The sequence below is a fragment of the Saimiri boliviensis genome, chromosome 2, assembly GCF_048565385.1.
Source record: "Saimiri boliviensis isolate mSaiBol1 chromosome 2, mSaiBol1.pri, whole genome shotgun sequence".
Lineage (NCBI taxonomy): Eukaryota > Metazoa > Chordata > Mammalia > Primates > Cebidae > Saimiri > Saimiri boliviensis.
The window spans coordinates 11088316-11109247 of NC_133450.1; the positions used below are offsets into that span (position 1 = coordinate 11088316).

At 38.5% G+C, this 20932-nt stretch overlaps 1 protein-coding gene across 3 annotated transcripts in view; it reads right to left on the reverse strand.

The window, feature by feature from the left end:
• IQCH (IQ motif containing H) overlaps positions 1–20932 on the reverse strand; it is a 267605-nt gene that overhangs the window by 101741 nt on the left and 144932 nt on the right. For all 3 annotated transcript variants that reach the window (XM_074392752.1, XM_074392750.1, XM_074392751.1), the window contains 2 exons: positions 10700–10783; positions 6750–6925 (listed from right to left, as the gene is read on the reverse strand). In XM_074392752.1, coding sequence (XP_074248853.1) covers positions 6750–6925; positions 10700–10783 — 260 coding nt within the window. The remainder of the gene's footprint in view (positions 1–6749; positions 6926–10699; positions 10784–20932) is intronic.

Genomic DNA, 20932 nt, shown 5'->3' on the forward strand with positions numbered 1-20932 from the left:
AAAGACACGTTTACCTCCAGATTTGGTACTATAAAGATGAGCTAGTTCAGGCTCAGAGCCCAGGATGGGTATGTCTAACATATCGGCCACAGCTAAATCATCTCTGTGGAGGAGTCCGCTGACGATGTAGGCCTCTGTTCCTTGGATGAGATTTTTAATTCTTTTGATTGCCTTGGGACTGTACATCAGGTGAGTGGCCAGGCACATATGATGCTGCTAGGGGAAGATCATATTATTCTTGTTAAAAGATGTCCTTTTTTCTAGTCCGTATACCTAATTTATAATGTTGCACATAATAAATACATTATTAATAGCAGGCTGGGTTATGACCTATCCTGTTGTTTAGCAGTTTAAATTGATAAAAGCTGTTGGGGTGAGGTTCCATAATCGCTCACATCTTTAGTGTGTGGGAAATAGGCTCACTGGGAATAGAACTAATTACTACACATCTGTATTTATTTGATCCACGTGGAATTATCCTTCTGTCAGAAGGAAAAGAGGCTGGCGGCCTTTGGGTAATAGTGATTCATCTCTGTAACACTTCTGGCATGGTTTAACACTAAAGTGGCTGGAAAATCAATACAAAAAAATGAAGAAAAAAGCCCCATAGCATTCTTCACTATACGGATTCCTACTCTGGCAACTCTTTAAATGCTTGAGTAGGAAAAGGCACTTGACCTGACACCCTCCTTCCAAAATTCTACCACTAAATCTGCTTCAGGTAATATGAACTTTTATAATGATTATCATGGTTCTAGGCAACAACTCTGGAAAGGATTCACAAATAGAAAATAATCGAAAATTTCAGCAAGACTAGAATGTATTTTTCAGTGAAAACTCTTTTTGTTTTATTTTTGACTAGTTAGACCCAGCTCAGCAATACATGTGACTGTCTTATTCAATTAAATAAATAATTCTAGCTAGCTTAATGGGGGCAGAGGAAACAGCCAGATGGTCAGCACACACCAAAACTAACACAACCATGTTTCTGCTTTCAAGGGGTGGGGACACGAATCACAGTTAACACATAACTGAGACAGGGCAGGGAAGGACCATAAGGATCTACAGAGTCCTCAAAAGGCATGCTGATGGGGAGAGCTGAAAAGGCAAATACACATTCTCCTTATGCCTCAGTTTCCTCATCTGTAAAATGAGTGTGATGATCATATCTATCTCATAGGGATGCTGTAAAAATTAAATGAGATAATGCATGTAAGGCACTTATAATAGTACCCTGGATACAATAAGGACTTAATGAATGTTAGCTAGTACTGTTATTATGAAAGAGGTTGGGGTTGAGGTGAATTCTGAAGGATGAGTGGGATTTTATCAGGTGAAAGTAGGCATGGGAAAGGTATTACCCAAGGATAGAATAAAAGAACCCAAGATTGTTTTCCTCCCTCTAGAGAAGAAGGCAGCGTGGCACACAGGAAACTGATGGGGCTTTGGAGTGAAATGGGTCTGGCTTTGAATCCAGCTCTATCACTTAAAACAGGCGTCCCCAAACTTTTTACACAGGAGGCCAGTTCACTGTCCCTCAGACCGTTGGAGGGTCGCCACATACTGTGCTCCTCTCACTGACCACCAGTGAAAGAGGTGCCCCTTCCTGAAGTGCGGTGGGGGGCCGGATAAATGGCCTCAGGGGGCCGCATGCGGCCAGCGAACCGTAGTTTGGGGATGCCTGACTTAAAAGCTCCATTAATGTAAGCAAGTAAGTTAGACCCCCTGAGCCTGTTTCTTAACCTGTTAAATAAGAATATAAATTACCCATTTGCTGGGTTGCTCTGAGGCTTCAAAGACAGACCATAAATGCAAAATACCTAGTATAATACACAGCATTGATACTCGACAAATGGTAACAATTATTATTACAGAGAAAACCTTCTTAAAAATAAAGTCAGGCTAGGTGTCGTGGCTCACACCTGTAATCCCAGCACTTTGGGAGGCCACAGTGGGCAGATCACTTGAGCCCAGGACTTTGAGACCAGCTTGAGCAATACGGCAAAACCCCCTATCTAAAAAAAGTTGGCCAGGTATGTGCTGGTACACACCTGTGGCCCCAGCTACTCGGGAGGCTGAGGCAGGAGAATCGTTTGAGCCCGGAAGGTCAAGGCTGCAGTGAACCGAGATCATGTCACTGCATTCCAGCCTGGGTGACACAGTAAGACCCTGTCTCAAAAAAATAAAAAATAAAAAGTCATTAAAATGTCATGCAAATAATATAATGTAAAAGTGCCAGAGTCTCAAGGCAGTTGAAGGGATGTTACAGACTAGCATCTACTTCCCCAATTCCAGTGAAAAATTATCTACTCACTGCAGCATAAAAATCTGGAGAAATGCTAAGTAATTGCTTCAAGGAATATCAGATGTACCGGTTTGCAAATTGTTGGAGAGTGTAACTCCTGAGTATGGGAGGAAGAGATCAGAACTCAGGAGAACACCTGCATTTCAGTCCTGCCTGAATTTGTAATTTGCTAGGTGATCTAGAAAACTCAACCTTTCTGAGTCTCAGTTTCTCATATTCAAATGAGGGGTTGGATTAGAAGTCTCTAGGGTCCTTCCAGTTCTGAAATAACTTTCCCTTTAAAACATGAGCTCTTTTGGACTTATTGCTTAATGGATACAGAGTATCTTTTTGGGATGATAAAAGGTTCTGAAATTGACAGTGGTAATGATTGTACAACAATGTGAATGCACTTAATGCCACTAAACTGTACACTAAAAAAGTGTTAAAATGGTAAATTTTGTGTTATGTATATTTTACTACAATTTGAAAAGGCAAAAAACAGAGCTACTCCAAGAAGTGGATTTATGTGATTTCCCCTACTGGGCCCTTCCTCCAGATTAGGTGTTCTATTCCCAGTTCCTTAGTTCTATGAAATATGCCTTTTCTACAATAATTTTAAATCTTTTGTGTGTGTGTGTGTGTGTTTAAGTCGGGACAGAGTCTCACTCTGTCACCCAGGCTAGAGTGCAGTGGTGCAAACACGGCTCCCTGCAGCCTCAACCTCCTAGACTTAAGCGATCCTCCCACCTTAGCCCCTCAAGCAGCTGGGACTATAGGTGCACGCCACCATGCCCGGCTAATTTATGCATGTTTTGTAGAGACTGAGTTTTATCATGTTGCCCAGACTGGTTGCAAACTCCTGAGCTCAAGTGATCCATCTGCCCCAGCCTCCCAAAGTGCTGAGATTATGGGTATGAGCCACTGCACCTGGCCTTAAATCCATTTAAAAAACATACTTCTGAGAATGCAGTTCTAGGAAATCCAATGTTCCACTTGACAATGGCCAGTGAGAGCACCTGGCAGGTTTGTGTTTCCCATCTGGTTAGTCACTATCTTTCTTCCTTATTTCACTCTTTTCTTTTTCCCATAAAGTATTCCAATGAAGACACGAAAAAAAAAATGCACTGTCTCGGTGACTTGAGTTACAATGTCCATGGTGGGCTTTTCAGGGCACCCAGAAGAGCATTCCAGAGCAGCAGTCTTCTCATGGTAAGTTCACAAGATCAAAGCCCTTGCCATGTGATCTCTCATTTGATCCGTATGACATTGACTCAATTAACTATCCCTATTTTGGAGATGGGGAAATTGAGACTCAAGTGATTTGCCCGAAGTCACACAGCTAGCAAACAGCAGAGGCAGGATTTAAACCCAGTTAACACAATTGGCATGCCACTGCTGCCACAAGTTCCCCATTTTATCGAGGGAGTAGTAAAGGTCTTGTGGGTTTATAAGATGTGAAGGGGGATGGCAGATGCAATAGAACCTAATGTTAACATTCTGGGCAAATTTCTGGCCAGGATGGATTTCTGTCTCCTCTAGGTTAGCTTGTTTCTATTGGCAAGTACTCTACCCGACTCTGTATTATAGTTATCTGCGGACATGTCTCATATTCCAGGCAAGATGCTGTAACAGTATTGTGTTTGATATGTGTTTAATAAAGATTTAAATGAGAATGACTGATGGCAAAGGATGTATCACTAATCACAGGTCTTGTATGATCATTTGGAGAACATCAGTATCATCAGATCGAGGCAATGGATTAACACCGATGACAAAATCTAAAATGTTTCTAGTTCCATAGAATGATGGCTACATTTAATTTATCACCGCTGATTTTTTTTGACCCTCGATAAAAGATAGTTGTTAAGGATGTCTTCATAAACATTGAAATGTCTAAAAATAGACATGATGATTTTTATAAAGAGCCTGTTTTACCATTACAAATTCAAGAATCATATAGTAACTTGGAGAGATGTACAAACAGATTTTTGGCATGCTCTAAAAAAATCTCATAGCTATCATTTAAATGAAAATCAGCACTGATACAATCTCTCAAACCCATTAAAAAGAAAAAGCAATAACCAAACATAAAAAACAACTGATTTGAAAGTGAGAATTTAATTTTTGTATTTTTAGAAAGTTGATTGCTTATGAGTAATTACTCAAATAATTTAAACTTGAGCTATGAGGAGAACTGTTAAGTACTTAAAACTTTGCCTGTTTCTACTCACAAAGATGAAAACTTATACTATGTGTGTAACTCTGTGCATCTGAAAGTGCCTGTCTCAAGCTTAGAAGGCAAAGAGTGGACTCGCAAGGGCACAGTGCTCAGATAATAGGATGACAGAGTTGAAGATGACTCTGAGATGATCTAATCAATTATCTCATTTTACAGATGAGGACCAGCGGAACAGAGGGGTAAGGGGGCTTGCCCAAGGCCACGGGGTCGTCCAGGAGCAAGACAGTCATTCCGACTCATGATACTACTCGGGGGTAGAGAGATTTTGGTTGACACTCTGGCCTTACTAATCACCTTAAACGAAAAAATGAGTCTTGGTTTCCTCAGCCATAAAAGGAGATTGATAAAAAGAGCTATCTTTCCATCTTGTTGCATTGTTCTGAGAATCAAATGAGAAACTGGGCTGGGCGCAGTGGCTCATACCAATAATCCCAGCACTTTGGGAGGCTGAGGCAGGTGGATCACTTGAGGTCAGGAGTTCAAGACCAGCCTGGCCAACATAGTAAAACCCTGTCTCTATTAAAAATACAAAAATTAGCCAGGTGTGGTAGCACATGCCTGTAATCATAGCTATTCGGAGGCTGAGGCCGGAGAATCGCTTGAACCCAGGAGGTGGAGGTTGCAGGTTGCAGTGAGCTGAGATCGTGCCACTGCATTCCAGCCTGGGTGACAAAGTGAGACTTCATCTCAAAAAAGAGAGAAAAAACAAAACAAAACAAAAAAAAAAACTGTATGCTAAGAATTAGAAAAATGTTAGTTTTTAGTTTTCTCACTTTTCTTCTCCCCAACCTAGTGCCCCTTCCCATTCTATGCCTCTTCAATGTACATGGGTATTTCAGATGTGCAGAAACTCCTTACTGGCAGCCATTAGGTTAATTTTCTGGCTAGAGAAAATCAGGAATTTAACTAAACACGAATGGTAGTTCATTTTCTTCCTTGCATCCTAATGTTCATAGTAACTATGTCACTGAGGCCAATGTATAACTAGGAAGCACCAAAAAAATTCTTACACTGGTGGAGGATATTGGAAGGTTCCCCAGGATGTATGTACGTGGTAGTGATTTGTCACTTGTCCTTTCTTTTGCTTGGCCAGCCCTGTCCTTGCCTTCCTCTTTCACAGCCAAAAGTGCCAATGAAACAAAGCTCAGCAGAGGGTTTTTAGGGGAATATTGAGGCATCCAGTTATGAAAAAATAAAATCTTCATCTTGTTGGAAGAGAGTAAACCCTGAAAACAATTCACTGAGTATAATAGCAAAGTAGAAATGCTACTGCAACCTTCCCCAGCCTAGCAGGTCTTTCCTTAGGTCCCTCTGCTACCCCCACTTATTTATTTTATTTTATTTTTTTATCAAATCATGGTGCATCTGAAGTGTTAATGGGTAGTCACCCAACACATAGATGTTCCCTATGTGTATAGCATGCAGTCACTTCGGAAATAGATGGCTGACTTTGATGCATCTCAATTGTAAATGGAGACAGCTATCTTTATTTTAATTACACTAAAAAAAGTCTCCTCAAAAATGCATAGTCCATGAGGTATTAAACTGTTGGCTGTTTAACATGGAAAGTTTGAATTCTTGTTAAAATGTAGAGAAACTCATTTTAAGCCATGTGTTGTACTGCCTTATTCTAGAATGGTGCCTTTATCATTCCATGAATTTCCCAAAGGCTCTTGTCTAGGAATAGGAGTCCACTCAGAATTCATTCCATTCACTAAAAATCAGCACAATTAAAAACAACAACAACAACAACCTGAACATTGTTTATTACGGACCATCTGATATGGTAAATCAGGCCAAATTCCCCTCAGGGGAAAAAACACAGAGTACCTGTGTGGATCAGAAAACAGAGGGCCTGGTCTAGTTCTGTTCCTAACTAGCTCTGTGACTTTGGGCAGGCCCAGCCTTTCTCTGCCTTAGTGTCCTCCACACAAAATTAAGAAAAAGGAATGGTACATGTTATAAATCCACCCACTTGATGGTACTGCCTACTAACTGGAATTAGGCTACAGCTATAGAGAAACTGGGCAGGGGTAGCTCCACTAAGTCTAAAAGTTAAACTGGAATATTTATTTTCTATAGGCCAACTAGTAGTCTAATCAGTAAAGCTGTTAAACCTGCAATAATATTTCACTGATGTGTACCAGAGCGTTGCAAGTTATAAAATTTCCAATTTAATTTTACTGCATCCCTGAAGCCGTAGTAATTGGAAGACAAACTCACAGGGAAGATGTTTACAGCTTCAGGGGTGATAATTTTGAACCTGTTCTGCAGGTCACTTCTGTCCTCAAGGTTCCCCGATTTGACGGCTGCGTGTAGACTTAGGATTTTTTTGTAATACTGCACTAGCTCGTCATTCATATGATGGGAGCAGATGTAGATGACATTCACATTGGCATCTAAAAACAACAGGCACAATGTTAATTACTGGTATGAAGGTAAATGACGACATTATGAACTCTGGCATCCACTTGATATTGTATAGTTTAAAATAAAAAGCATATCCAAAAGCCACGTTGAGGTTAATTTAGATTGGTTTTGTACTATATGAGCAATCTAACTGGTTATTTTACAGTTCAGCATTTCTCTGAAGAAAATATAAATTACACCACCACCAATGAAATAGATGCAATGATTCCTTCAGAAGGAGGGCTGTGAGATACCTTGGAAATGTACTTTCAAATAATACATAGGGATTTAGCCACGCAAGATCTATTAACATCAATGGGAATTGCATACTGCTTTAAAAATTTATTTCATTAACTTCAGTAAGTTATAAAACAGAGCTATTAACTTTAGAAAGCTGATAAAATTGCAATTTCTTATTCTGCATGGACTTGACAGGGTAAATTGAGGGAATGTCCTGTTCAAATAAATGGTCTGCTTATAACCATAGCAATGATTATTTCAGGAAACCAACCTTTCCCCTACTTGATTCCCAAAATGGAGTACATTACTTACATAGCACATCTAGTGATTCTTGGTTGAAAGGAAACACCGTCTTAATTTAACTTTTCTCCTTCTTAAGATGTGCTTCTTACATGTAACATAGTAAGAAACCCTAATTAAATATCCCATCCAAATGGAATAGTGAAATAAGAGTAACTACTCTATGCTGCAGAATATTTCAGGGAGTATAAATAGGAAATCAGCAGTCAATAAAGTCTTTCATCTGTTCATTCATTCATTCAAAAATAGCTGACTGATTTGTAGGGGCAAAGCCCTTGGCTAGACATGGAGGAAAATATAGCAATCATTGTGGGCAAGTTGAAGCACACAGGTTCTTAGAGAAGTTCAGAGGAGGGAGCACTGTAAACATTTTCTTAGGCGAGGAGGGCCAAGAAGGGATTTTAAGACTCCTCTGATAGGTTTGGCAGAGTACATATACACAGCATAGACTGATTAAATTCTAGTTATTTAACCTTTCTAGGCATTCATTTCTTCCTCTGTAAAAAGGGGAATAAAACCATCTGAAGTGTAGAATTGTAGACAGTATTAAGTGAGTGAAGATATAGAAAGTATTTGTTGCCACATCTGGCACATAGTAAGTGCTCAAGAAACAGCACAGATGGGTGAATGTGCTCCTGGCCCACCCTGACTAGGCTAGCCAACAGCGACTCCCCAGCTGCCACACACCTACATTTCCTTTCATCAGTGCCTTAAAATTTAATATGAAGCAGTGTCCTTTGTGGCTCTAGCCTACTGTTTCCAATCTATTAATCTTGTCTCTCCAAGCTCCTTAAAGGCAATGCTGGTAGTATTTCTTATATTGCTCCAAGCCCTGGTACAATGTGGAACATGCAGGAGTCATTCAATAAACACTTGTTGACTGACTGAAGGGATTATGGAGAGATTTGGAAAGTTGGGAAAATCTTTTATGCTTAGATTCAGGACTTATAGGAGAAATCTCCCTCCCCAGAGACCTAGAGATCGTGTTTTCTGAACTGGCCCAGTGCTAGGCCAAGAGCAGGTGCTCCATACATGTGAACATTTACGTGGCTTCCATTTAATTTTGAAACATAAACCTCAAAATAAATAACTTGCATCCAATTGCTGAATCATCATTAGTCATCCTAACTCTTCTGTTTTGAAGAAGACACTAGCATCTAACCAAATTACAATAGAGGTTTTAAAAGTCAAAGTAATGAGTTTTTTCTTTTTTTTTTTTTTAAGTACGAAAGAGTAGGGCAGAAAAACAAGAAAAATAGCTTATAGACTGTAGCAGATGAAAAATTTTTTTCTCAGGAAGAAAATTTCTAGGTTACAAATGATAAAAGGAATCATGTTGCCAATTTCACCTTTCCTGTTGGTTCCTGGCAAAGGAATACATATCACTAACTCTAATATTCAGTGGGTTTTATCATGAATCTACATATGTTCACAATTAATTGACAGGTAATTTTAGAAACGAATTGATAAGAAGATGAAACTTTCTTTGATTGCTAGTTAGTAATCAGTCACTTTCTTGCTGAACTCATCTAGGAACTGAAAATACTGGCCACTGGGGTCTCCACCTGATTATCATGACTTCACAGCCAGTATCTAGTGACAAGCCTTACCAGTATGATTGGATTATCTTTGTTTACCCCAAATAAGAAGGAAAAAACCATAAAGGATAATTACTTATTCTTTCATAAAATTATTACAAATTTTTCTAGTTTATTCATGTTTTTATTTCATAAGTACTTTGTTTTCATCTGACTACTATTTCTAAACTTTTATTACTCCTCTTGAAGACATTTTATGATTGCATTGCTATATCATGAAGACAATATACCAAGAAAATGGCATTTCGTTCATAATCTCTTAGAAATGTTCATAAAAGCAAAATATTCCATTGCAGGTAGAGACAGACTGAATTATTGAGTTGTTTAAAATAGAAGCCTAATACTTTGAAGTCTTTTTCAATAATGAGAGTCTTTTATAAAGAGATTATTTGGCGATGCCTTATACTATATATAGAAAGGGATATAAAAAGCCAAAGAAAAAAATTAATTCGAATAAATTAGAGCAAAGTCTGCTCTCTGCTGCACTTCAGTGGTTTCCATCCAGTCAGTTTTAGTTGAAATGGCTTAGCATTAACAAATCAATCTTAAGTCATTAAATTCTTTTCGTAATGCTGAAAAACATCTTAGTGCCTAGATAACAGATTAAAGCAATTACGATTATTATTTTAGGACACTGTAAATTTCTAGTACTGATGTATTTTTGCTACCAAATGGCATTTATAAAATAATAATGATGTTGAAAAATATATGAATCATGTAAAGTATGTCATTCCACGAAGCCAGCTAAGTTGGTCATTGATAATTTAAAATTCTTCCTTGTTTTTCTTAAATAAGGTCCAAAGCAATTATATTTTAACAAAACAAAGAAGTTCTTATTTGATAACTAATAAAAATCTAATTTTTGTGTAACCTTGAATTTTTGGCCAGTATCTCACAAACAGATTCAATGATATTGCTTAGTTTTCGCAACCTATATTCTAGAGCCTAATCTGAACCCTGGCCTTGAACAGTGTCAACCAAAGCTGTCACATTCAGGCATCCTTCTCTCCTGACTCCAGATGAGTATATGATTAAGAACTGACCAAACCAGTATCAGAAATTGACTTGAACAAAGATGTATACATGACTCAATCAAGGTCTGTTTTTCTAAAAATTCCCTCCATAAGGCACTTCACATTTTCAAATACCACGATGCTCTATATTTATATAAAAGCTTCTTTTAAAAATCTATCTTCATTTTCCCCTTTTTCTTCTTATGAAAACACAGTGCTTCATTTCTGATACCACCTTTCACTGATTTCACAGATACTATAAGAGACAAGACTGACACAAATGTGAAATTTTGACTTCATTCACTGCAAGATTCAGTAAATAAAGATTTTGGTCTATAGGAAAGAAATGCTAATCCAAACCTGCAGCAAAGAGAATCTAGAAAACTGCCCAAGTAACTTGGTTAAAATGTCATTTTTTTATTCAAGTTGACTTTATTACAAATCTGTTTTTTAAAATAAAACATTTAATTGCCCTGTAAGTAGAGTTAAAATCTGAGCTTTTTTCCTTGTAGAGGAAAAAAATAAGCAAAAACAAAACAAACAAAAAAACATTCTATCAACATCCACTGATAAACATTCCGAAGAGTCATTTGTGTACAACTATTTACTGTACCTAAGATGTCACACAGCCTCCCCAGCTGCATGTTCTGCTGTATGTTGAAATCAGCAATACGTTCTCTCACAGGCTGGGAATACCCTAAAAAGCAAACAAGGTGTCAAAACCCAGAAAGAGCAAGTCAGTATAGCAAAATGGCACAAGAGAATTTCAAAATGTCACAGTCCACATTTCTAGGAAAAAATTTTCTCTGAAGTATCTTACAGAAACAATCCAATCCTGAAGAATGAGGTCTTTGTTTCTTGGGGGAATTAAACATTATTCTGGAAGATGTACTAAGCAACATACTCTGCAACAGAGAGGTTCACATTTTTTAATACCATCAAGGCTGCTAAGAATCAAGATGATAATACATGGAGAAAATTTCTGACATGCAATGTGAATGTTTAAAAGGATGTGTAAGAAAATGATGCTCAGGTTAAAAAATATTGTTTTGGCTTCTTAATGGGAGCTTCCCATGTGGTAGTTTGAAGATGTGTTCCAAAATCATTCTAAAGTGACACACAGATTTTAGATAAATCCCTTGCTGTCAGAAATATGTATTTAAATAATTCAAATACTAAAGAAATCAACATCTGCTCACAGTCAAAAGAACTTTTCACCTTCAAAGGGCAAGAAGGGCTAATGCAGTTGCTTTGTCAGTACTGATGAAAGTCCTGCAGTTTGCCTTTGTTTTCACTGGAAACGCAGCAGAAGGGAAAACACATATGGATTACTATTGCCCAAAAATCTCTCACAAACAACAGCAAAAACACTTTCCGCTGATATTTCAGGTCATTTAAAAAGTGAATCAAAACATAAAAAGCATGCGTACTCACAAGCAGGTATAATTGCTTACATGAAATTCAGCAACTATAGGTGCAACTTTTTTTTTGCTTTATAAAATTGCTTTTCACATTTTGAAGAGATGCTTCAATGCCTCCTTGTGGTTAGTGAGCCCAAACACATGTTTCAAGTTAAACTGCTCTAAATAAAGAGATTTTATACACTACATCTTCAAGATGTGACACACATTTCCTTTTCAGCATAAGGAAAACTATAGCAATTCAGGCAATGGGGCTTCAGACCAAATGAACTTTGATAATTGGTTCTTTGCTTTGATGTCAGTGTTTAAACACTAGACAACGTCTGGAAATTAAGTGTCTTTACAATCATCTAAAAGTCTTTGCTTTGCATCTGGACTCAAGAATTAAAAAGAGAGGCAACAGGACAAATGAGCTATTTGAATCATTTTTGAAAAATTATTAATCTCTCAAATAATTTAGAGAACCATTCCACATATAAAAGCTAATATAGGCAGTTACAACTCCAAAGATGTCTTTATGTATGACTACAATATTGTAACTTGGAATTTTGCATATGTATAATTTTATCTATATTCAAACAAATGTTTAGAAAGATGTATTGTGGATAACTTATATAGGAAGACTATAAAAAGGCAGGAAAATGCCTAAAGAATAAAGTGTGATTAAGCAAAGTGCCTGAGAGCATTCCACGACTGCATTTCCTTTCCAAAGTAAAGATAAAAGGCAGTATGTCTCATTAAGATGATGTCCAATTTAAAATATAAAGGATGTCTGATCACTTTGTTGCTGCATGTGCAGTATGTGAGTGAGTAAGTCTGTGCTCCATTCCAATGCTTGAGGTCAGTTTTCCAACAAATTACTTGGGACCTCTGTTACCACATATCAAGAAGGCATATAAAATGTTTACACAGAACACACTCATTTTAAAGAAGTATATGCTAATCTTGGAACATTGTTATGGAGAATCATATGCAGTTACAGATATGAAAACATCTTGCAAGCTGTAAAGTGCTGCATAAACACAAGGTATTTTAATGTTACAAGGTATGGATGTTTCCAAAACGTATAACAACAACAACAACAACAAACTCTGTGACAAGCAACAGCCACCATTCTACATGGACAAGATACAATGCAATGTAAAATGATATCAGCAGATCAGAAGTTGGAAGTGAGTATGTTTTTAAGTCAGGCTTGTTTTGTTTTGTACATCCATAAAGAGCATGTGTTGACAGGTAAAAATATTTCGTCAATGCTGGTAGCATACATTAAATATAACAGTGACTTAACCAGGAAATTATCAACAAGGATGTGGTTTCAGGGAGTTCAGTAGACATGCCTCGTGACAAGGAGACATTACACTCTGGACTATAATATACAATGACATGTTTTCTTCCAGGGTCTGATTGGGAACACTGAAGGAGTTCTGAGAGATCATCAACCTCAGTCCTGTCATATTATAGATAAGGAAACTCAAGGTAAGTGTGTTATCTCTTGTCCATGGTCACATAAACCTACAAATTATTATATAGTTCAGATACTACCTATTAGCTCTTGTGAGAAATTTAGATGTATAAAAGACAAGACTCACTCAGGCTGGAGTGCAGGGGTATGATCTCGGCTCACTGCAACCTCCACCTCCCCAGTTCAAGCAATTCTCCTGCCTCAGCTTCCCGAGTAGCTGGGACTACAGGCATGTACCACCATGCCTGGCTAATTTTATTTATTTATTTATTTATTTTTAGCAGAGACAGGGTTTCACTGCCTGCCTTAGCCTCCCAAAGTGCTGGGATTACAGGTGTGAGCCACTGTGCCCAGCCAAAAATGTCCAAGTTCTAATACCCATAACCAGTGACTATATTAGGTAATATATATTAGGCTACAAAGGAGAACTCAAGTTGCAAATGGAATTAAGGTTGCTATCAACTGACCTTAAAAAAAAAAAAGAGATTATCCCGGATTATCTGGCTGGGCCAGATGTAATTGTCAGAGTCCTTAAAAATGGGAGAGGGACGCAGAGGAGAAGAGTTGCTAGGTCTCTACTGGGGCAATAAGGTCCTACTCATCATGGGGGTATGCCTGACCACCCTTTTCTAAACTTCTTAGTCTCCCTTCACTGTTCTCTTGCACCCTTTCTTCACCACCTGTTTCTCATTTTGTCATTACATACTTCTTGGCTTGCTTGTTCACTTTATTGTCCATCTCTTCTTTCACCTGCACCACTCTAGCTCCCACAACCAGACTATTAGGTATGTTACAGCAGGAACCTGTGAAATCTCCAGTTGAATAATGAATGAAACATGTATGAAGCCCCTACTCAAAAAATCTTTTCTTTTTTTTTTTACAGGGTCTCACTCTGTTGCGCAGGCTGGAGTGCACTGGTGTGATCTCAGCTCACTGCAGCCTCAACCTCCTGAGCTCAACTGATCCTCTCACATCAGCCTCCCAATTAGATGAAACTACTGGTATATAACACCCACACCTGGCTAACTTCTGTCATTTTTGTAAATTTTTGTAAATACAGTGTTTCACCATGTTGCCCAGAATGATCTCAAATTCCTGGGCTAAAGTGATCCACCCACTTCAGCCTCCCAAAGCACTGGTACTACAGGGGTGAGCCACCATGCCTGGCTTGTCTTTAAATTCTTAGCCCTTTCTCCTGTGTGTTCTTATCACCACCACCCTCCCCCTCACCACTTTCTTTCAACTTTTCTAAAACTGGGTTCTCTGAGCTGGAGAACTTCTGGGGAATTCAAAAAATAAGAGGGATGTGTAGCTTCTTCAAGGTCCTCATTAGCACAGAATAATACAACACTGGCAGAAAGAGGCACTCTCTCTTCTTCCTCATCACTATAGAAAGGAACACGGCCATTCTCATTTCCTGCAAAATACTCCTAGTTTGATAGAGAGTCCCGTCTTTTCTCACGTAAGTAGTTGTGAAATATTATTGCTTCTACATCAAAGAAGGTTACCTGAGAGCTGCCTCTCTGAAATTATTCAACTACTACTTCTGGTCCTCCATTGAACCAAGGTTGCTCATCAAGGGTTACTGGCAGTCATTTCTCCTCCTCACTTCTACCTTGACTGAGTTTCCCAGTCCCTTTCTGCATGCATATCTATCAGATGATACTAATTGCCTGTTTGCATCCAGCAATCTAGCCCTGCTGGAATTGGCTTTTCTTTCACAGTAGCCACAGAAACCCAAGAACTAAGCAAGGCCATGCTGAGTGACTAAGCCCCCTTGGCACTGGTGCATGCCTCTGTGACAGGCCCCTGTTGTGGCAGCAGACCACACCTTCTTGAATGTCAGCTTTTTACCCTGTGGTTGACCCCTAGTTGCTTTTGTCTCCCAAGTCCTATTGCTTACAATGATACTCATGGCAGAGAAGAGGTTAACAATAGACTCCTGATTACCAACTAGTGGTTGTTCATCTGATCACCCTAGCCTGGGATGGTAGTCATTCCCGCCTCAGTTTGATGATCTGGAGCGGTCGTTCTCAACCTTTTCCTCATTTTGAAACTCGTGATCAGTGATGTTCGATGCATCACATCCTCCCCGCGGCACGCTCAAGCTTACTCCATCCCTTTCTCTTCTACTCAAGAAAGCACACTGGGTGCAAGCTGAGGAACAGTGACATTGATACAGAGATAATCTGGAATTGCTCCAATTCAGTAAAAAATTTTGGTGTTCTAATGGTAGAAAAACAAGAGGACACATTATATACTCACAAAGGATTGCACATCAGCATCTTGTCATCATAAAGAACTGTGATCTAGACACTGTGGTTGTAGCCAGGTGTTAATTACTTATGCAAGTGTGAAAGCACAATACACTAGATGGTGGGATCCCAAAAGATGGCAAGAGACAACTCTATCTGGGTTATTTATATAGTATATCCATTGCCAGTTAGATTAAAATAAAACTGATAGTTGTTTTTTGGGGGTGATTGAAGGGGATTAAGGAATTTTGTTTTAAGGATGTAGAAAACATAGAAATACATTTGTTGAGTTTTGAAAACATCCTGAAACCAAATGGGCCAAATGGATTCCCCTTCAAAAAAGTAAGGAAGTTCCCTTGTTTAAACTTACGTCAGTGATTAGCATAGCACTGCATGCAACTAAAGCCAGTGGTATGAGTCTATTTTCACACTGCTATAAAGAACTACCTGAGACCGGGTAATTTATGAATAAAAAAGGTTTAACTGACTTACAATTCCACATGGCTGGGAAGGCTTCAGAAGACTTACAATCACGGTGGAGGGTGAAGGGGAAACAAAGGCCTTCTGCACATGGTGGCAGGAGAGAGACAGTGAGCGAGGGGGAAAGTGCCACACTTTAAAACCATCAGCTCTTGTGAGAACTCACTATCACAAAAAAAGCAAGGGGGAAACCTGCCCTGTGATCCAATCATCTTCCACCAGGGTTCTCCTCCAACACATGAAGATTACAATTCAAGATGAGATTTGGGTAGGGACACAGAACCAAATCATATCACCAGTGATTCTCGAATTGTGATCTGGGGACCCTGGGGGATACTGAGAACCTTTCTGGGGTCTGCAAGGTCAAAACTATTTTCAAAATTATACTAAGACGTTCTTTGCCTTTTTCAATCTTGTTCTCTTACAAATTACAAAAGACAAAAAGTTTATTAATATGACTGTAGAATCCATATTGCAACTATCACTTAGAATTACCATTGTTGAGTTTACTATAAAGTCAAAGAAAAATATACAAAATTATCTGAAAAGGCTATAAAATATACAAAATAGTCTTCTATTTTCCAAACGCTTATCTGTGTATGGCTGGATTTTCTTCATGTGCTTCAATCAAAACAACATATTACGACTGACTGAATACAGAAGGAGATATGAGAATCCAACCATCTTCTATTAATTTTTTGGACCTGTCAGACAATCCTACTCTTCTATGTTTTTTTTTGTTTTAGAAAATAATTATGTTTCAAAAATATGTTATTTAGGTTAGTGTTGGTAGTGGGCTATTATTTTAAAAAAGTTAATAAGTATTTTTAAAGTTACTCCTAAAACAGTTAATGATAGATATAACCCACTTAAACCAATGTTCTTTAGAGTCTTCAAAAATCATAGGTGTAAAGGGGTCCTGAGAATCAATGAACGAAGCCTTTTAATATTTTTTCTGAGAATAAAGGATTTTATCTTTCATGGTTTTTTTTTTAAATTTATTTTTAGTTTTTGAGATGAGGTCTCACTCTGTCACCCAGGCTGGAGTGCAGTGGCACGATCTTGGCTCACTGTAACCTCTGCCTCCCAGGTTCAAGTGATTCTCCAGCCTCAGCCTCCCGAGTAGCTGTGACTCTACAGGCACGTGCCACCACACCCGGCTACTTTTTTGTATTTTTAGTGGAGATGGGGTTTCACTGTGTTAGCAGGATGGTCTCGATCTCCTGACCTCATGATCTGCCCTCCTTGGCCTCCCAAAGTGCTGGGATTACAGGCGTGAGCCACTGTGCCTGGCCTATCTTTCATAGTTTTATCTTGGTATATGCAAAATTCTTCTTACAGCAAATCCCAATATTAATAGATCTCATGAAAAGCCTATGAGCTGGAGTCACCTGATACCCAGTTCAATGCTGTTTCTGTATTTCATGGTACAACATCATATAGCTCAAGACCAATTGGGTAATTACATATTACAAGATCATGGGACCAACTCTGATTAAACCAGCATAAACATTTCGATTACATGGATGAATACAAATACTTGTTAATTTGGGCTATAAAACATTTTTAAAGTTTAAGTGAATTGTGCTCCTCATCCTGAAAAGTCTGGATATTTCTGGGAAATGCTGTTTGGAAAGCCTTGGCAGTACATCTATACCAAGGATCTAGTATGGCAACAACATAACTAAACTATGGATTCTATATTACTTGCCAAAATATATGTTGAAGATTCAAAAGATTTTATTGGAAGTCTAGATTTTCTAGCCTGAGGTGGAAGGAAGAGGGTCTATCTTGTCTTTGAGCTGTCAAAAGTAGAAAGCAGCATTGAACTGGGTATCAGGTGACTCCAGCTCATAGTAAAGAAAGTAGAAAGGTGCCAATGTGCGTGGAGGCACAGTACAAGTGTGATTGCAGATCTAATGCCCTTGGTTGCCATCCTCCACTCTGCTCCTGTTCACAAATGAAGGTGAGCTCAAGCTTTTATCTCTTGGTGGAAGAGCATGGAGTTAGAAAGCAAGTGTCTCATACGCATTTGGGACTTTCAGTTCAGCGTTTGGTCAGTTGCACACAAAAGTAAGTTTCCTTAACCTTTCTTTTAGGCTTCTGTGAAAGTACAGATGAGCTGAATAATGCTGTTATTTCATGAACTTCACAATAACAGGATCCACAATTTTTATGCAATGAAGGATTTGAAGACCACTACTTGTTTTAACCCCATAATTTGCTGAAATAGGGCACAGAGGGAAAATATGAAACTGAACTATATACATATTTTAGTCATCAAATCAATTGGCAATGAAATAAAAAAGATTACGTGGAGAAAAAAAAATCTCACCTCAGTATCTCTCCTTTTCCTTTAAAGGAGGAGGAGAAGTGAGAGTGGAAACTCATCCCTGGGGGTTTAACTGGCTGGCAGCGGCTTCATATACTGCTCACAGCAGCAGATCCCTGTATCCTTAAAATACATCTCATTTAATGCCAATATATTTTTAAAAGCAACTGAGTTTACACATAGTACCAAGTGATGTGCTACAATAAAGCAGCACAGGGGTTAAATTAAAAGTGGAGGAAATAACCTGGCCAAAAAAACTGGGAGCAAAATTAGTCTGTAGGTTTTATTTAGACATCTGGTTTTCTAGACGAATTAGGATTCCTGAGATTCTTTCTCATTTGATTGATAGATTTTGTTTAAAATAGATCCTAATATTTTATTCCTATTAAGAACTACTGTAGATTACTTTGTTGTAATTATATTTCATTAATAAAGATGATAAAATATGTAATATCCAATTAAGAGATCGGCCTATAAACTCTGAAAAATGTTTCTGTATCATCTTACAAAATTACGAGGCAAATCAGGTTTTTTTGACAGCAGCATTCCACTTTTCTTGTGGGTTAAAAATAGCTAAAATTTTTGTTATATCTAAGAATACTACCTAAAATACCTAACAATCAATCAAGTTTCATAAGTCCTCTTTTCAAAGAGGTTACTCCGCAATGTTTAACTGTCTTACAATTCATATTATCAAGCCATAGATTTTAAAATAGTTTATAAATATTTTGTGGTCAAAAACATTACTGCAAGGCCATCCTTTCTGTGATCACCAGTTTGGGAAAGGCAATTATTCCCATGTGTGCAAAACTGCCTAAATAACGGACTGCTTACAACTACAATATATTATGCAGTTATCAGCTACTTAGCTTTCATTTGAAGGGTTCAAACAAGTTAGTGCAGCCCCAATTGGCTAGTGGCATGGTATAATTATTTGTAGAGCTAATTCTACAGCAAATTTCCTATGGAAAGAGAAAAAGAGGACAAGGTTGCTACTTGTGTTAAATGCCTACCTGAAGCAGATAACCCTACCAGCTGATTTTGACTAGAGAATCTGTCTCAACTCTGGAAATGAAATTACTAGACTGAATAGATTCGTTTTCTTGCAGTATATTTAGAGAAAAAAATTTGTTTCACTTTTATCCACTTCAATTATTTTTTTTTTTTTTTTTTTTTTTTTGAGATGGAGTCTTGCTCTGTCACCAGGCTGGAGTGCAGTGGCATGATATTGGCTCACTGCAACCTCCGCCTCCAGGGTTAAAGCTATTCTCCTGCCTTAGCCTCTCGAGTAGCTTGGACTACAGGTACGTGCCACCATGCCTAGCTAAGTTTTGTATTTTTAATAGAGACAGGGTTTCACCATCTTGGTCGGGACAGTTTCAATCTCTTAACCTTGTGATCTACCCACCTTGGTCTCCCAAAGTGCTGGGAGTACAGGTGTGAGCCACCATGCCCCGCCTATCCACTTCTATTTTTATGAATTGTATAGATAAGTCTCTGGTACATAAGACAAAGAAGTTTGTGGCATCTAGCTGAAATCTTCTTTAAGGACTCCCAGGGATGTGGTACACATAAAAGGGTACCCTATATCCTTAAAAATATATACATAGTTTGAGAATTCTGTCTGTGGAATAGGTAGGAGATGACAGCTTGTTGTTACTTAATGTCCACAAGCCATTTTTATAAAATCCAAAGCACAGATTGTAGAATCAAATAGTATATGATCTAAGGTACTGTTGTCTTTCGAAAGTGTGCAATTGAGAAATGCTCAATTGAGAAAAATATCTGAGCTTGTTCTTATCTCTTAGAAATTACATAATTGGCAGTTTTTCTTTAAAAGGGGTAACATGTTAACAAACAAAGATTGCTATGTTAGGGAAGACCTTCATATTTATTATGTGTTTATTTAAACTGAATATGAGTAATCTAGAAGAAAATTCGTTTTAATATATTTAAAATAATATTTGCTATTTATAGCTTCTTTGACCAGATTATTCTCCAACTTAATTTATTTTATTTTTTTCAGAGACAGTGTCTCACTGTCACCCAGGCTGGAATGCAGTGGGATGACCATAGCTCTGTAATCTCAAACTCCTGGGCTCAAGTGATCTTCCCAATGTAGCCTTCCCAGGAGAAGAAATACAGGCCTGTGCCACCATGCCTGGCTAATTTTTGAAATATTATTATTATTATTATTATTTAAACGGAGTTTCACCTCTATTGCCCAGGCTGGAGTGCAATGGCTTGATTTGGCTCACTACAACCTCTGCCGCCCCAGGTTCAAGCAATTCTCCTGCCTCAGCCTTCCAAGTAGCTGGGATTATAGGTGCCTGTCACTGTGCCCAGCTAATTTTTATATTTTTAGTAGAGACGGAATTTCACTATCTTGGCCAGGCTGGTCTTGAACTTCTGACCTCATGATCCACCCACCTCAGCCTCCCAAATCTGCTAGGATTACAGGCATGAGCCACCATGCCCGGCCTTGAAATATTTTTAAAAAGACAGGGTCTCAGGCCAGGCATGGTCGCTCACATCTCTAATTCTAGCACTTTGGGATACCAAGGTGGGCAGATCATGAAGCTAGGAGTTTGAGACCAGACTAGCCTGGCCAACATGGTGCAACCCCATTTCTACTAAAAATACAAAAATTAGCCAGGCATGGTGGTGGGTGCCTGTAATCCCAGCTACTCGGAGGCTGAGGTAGGAGAACTGCTTGAACCTGGGAGGCAGAGGTTGCAGTGAGCCAAGATCATACCACTGCACTTCAGCCTGGGTGACAGAGCAAGACTTCATCTCAAAAAAAAAAAAAAAAAAAAAAAAAAGAGACAGGGTCTCACTATGTTGTTCAGGTTGGTCTTGAACTCCCGGCCTCCAGCAATCCTCCCATAGTGCT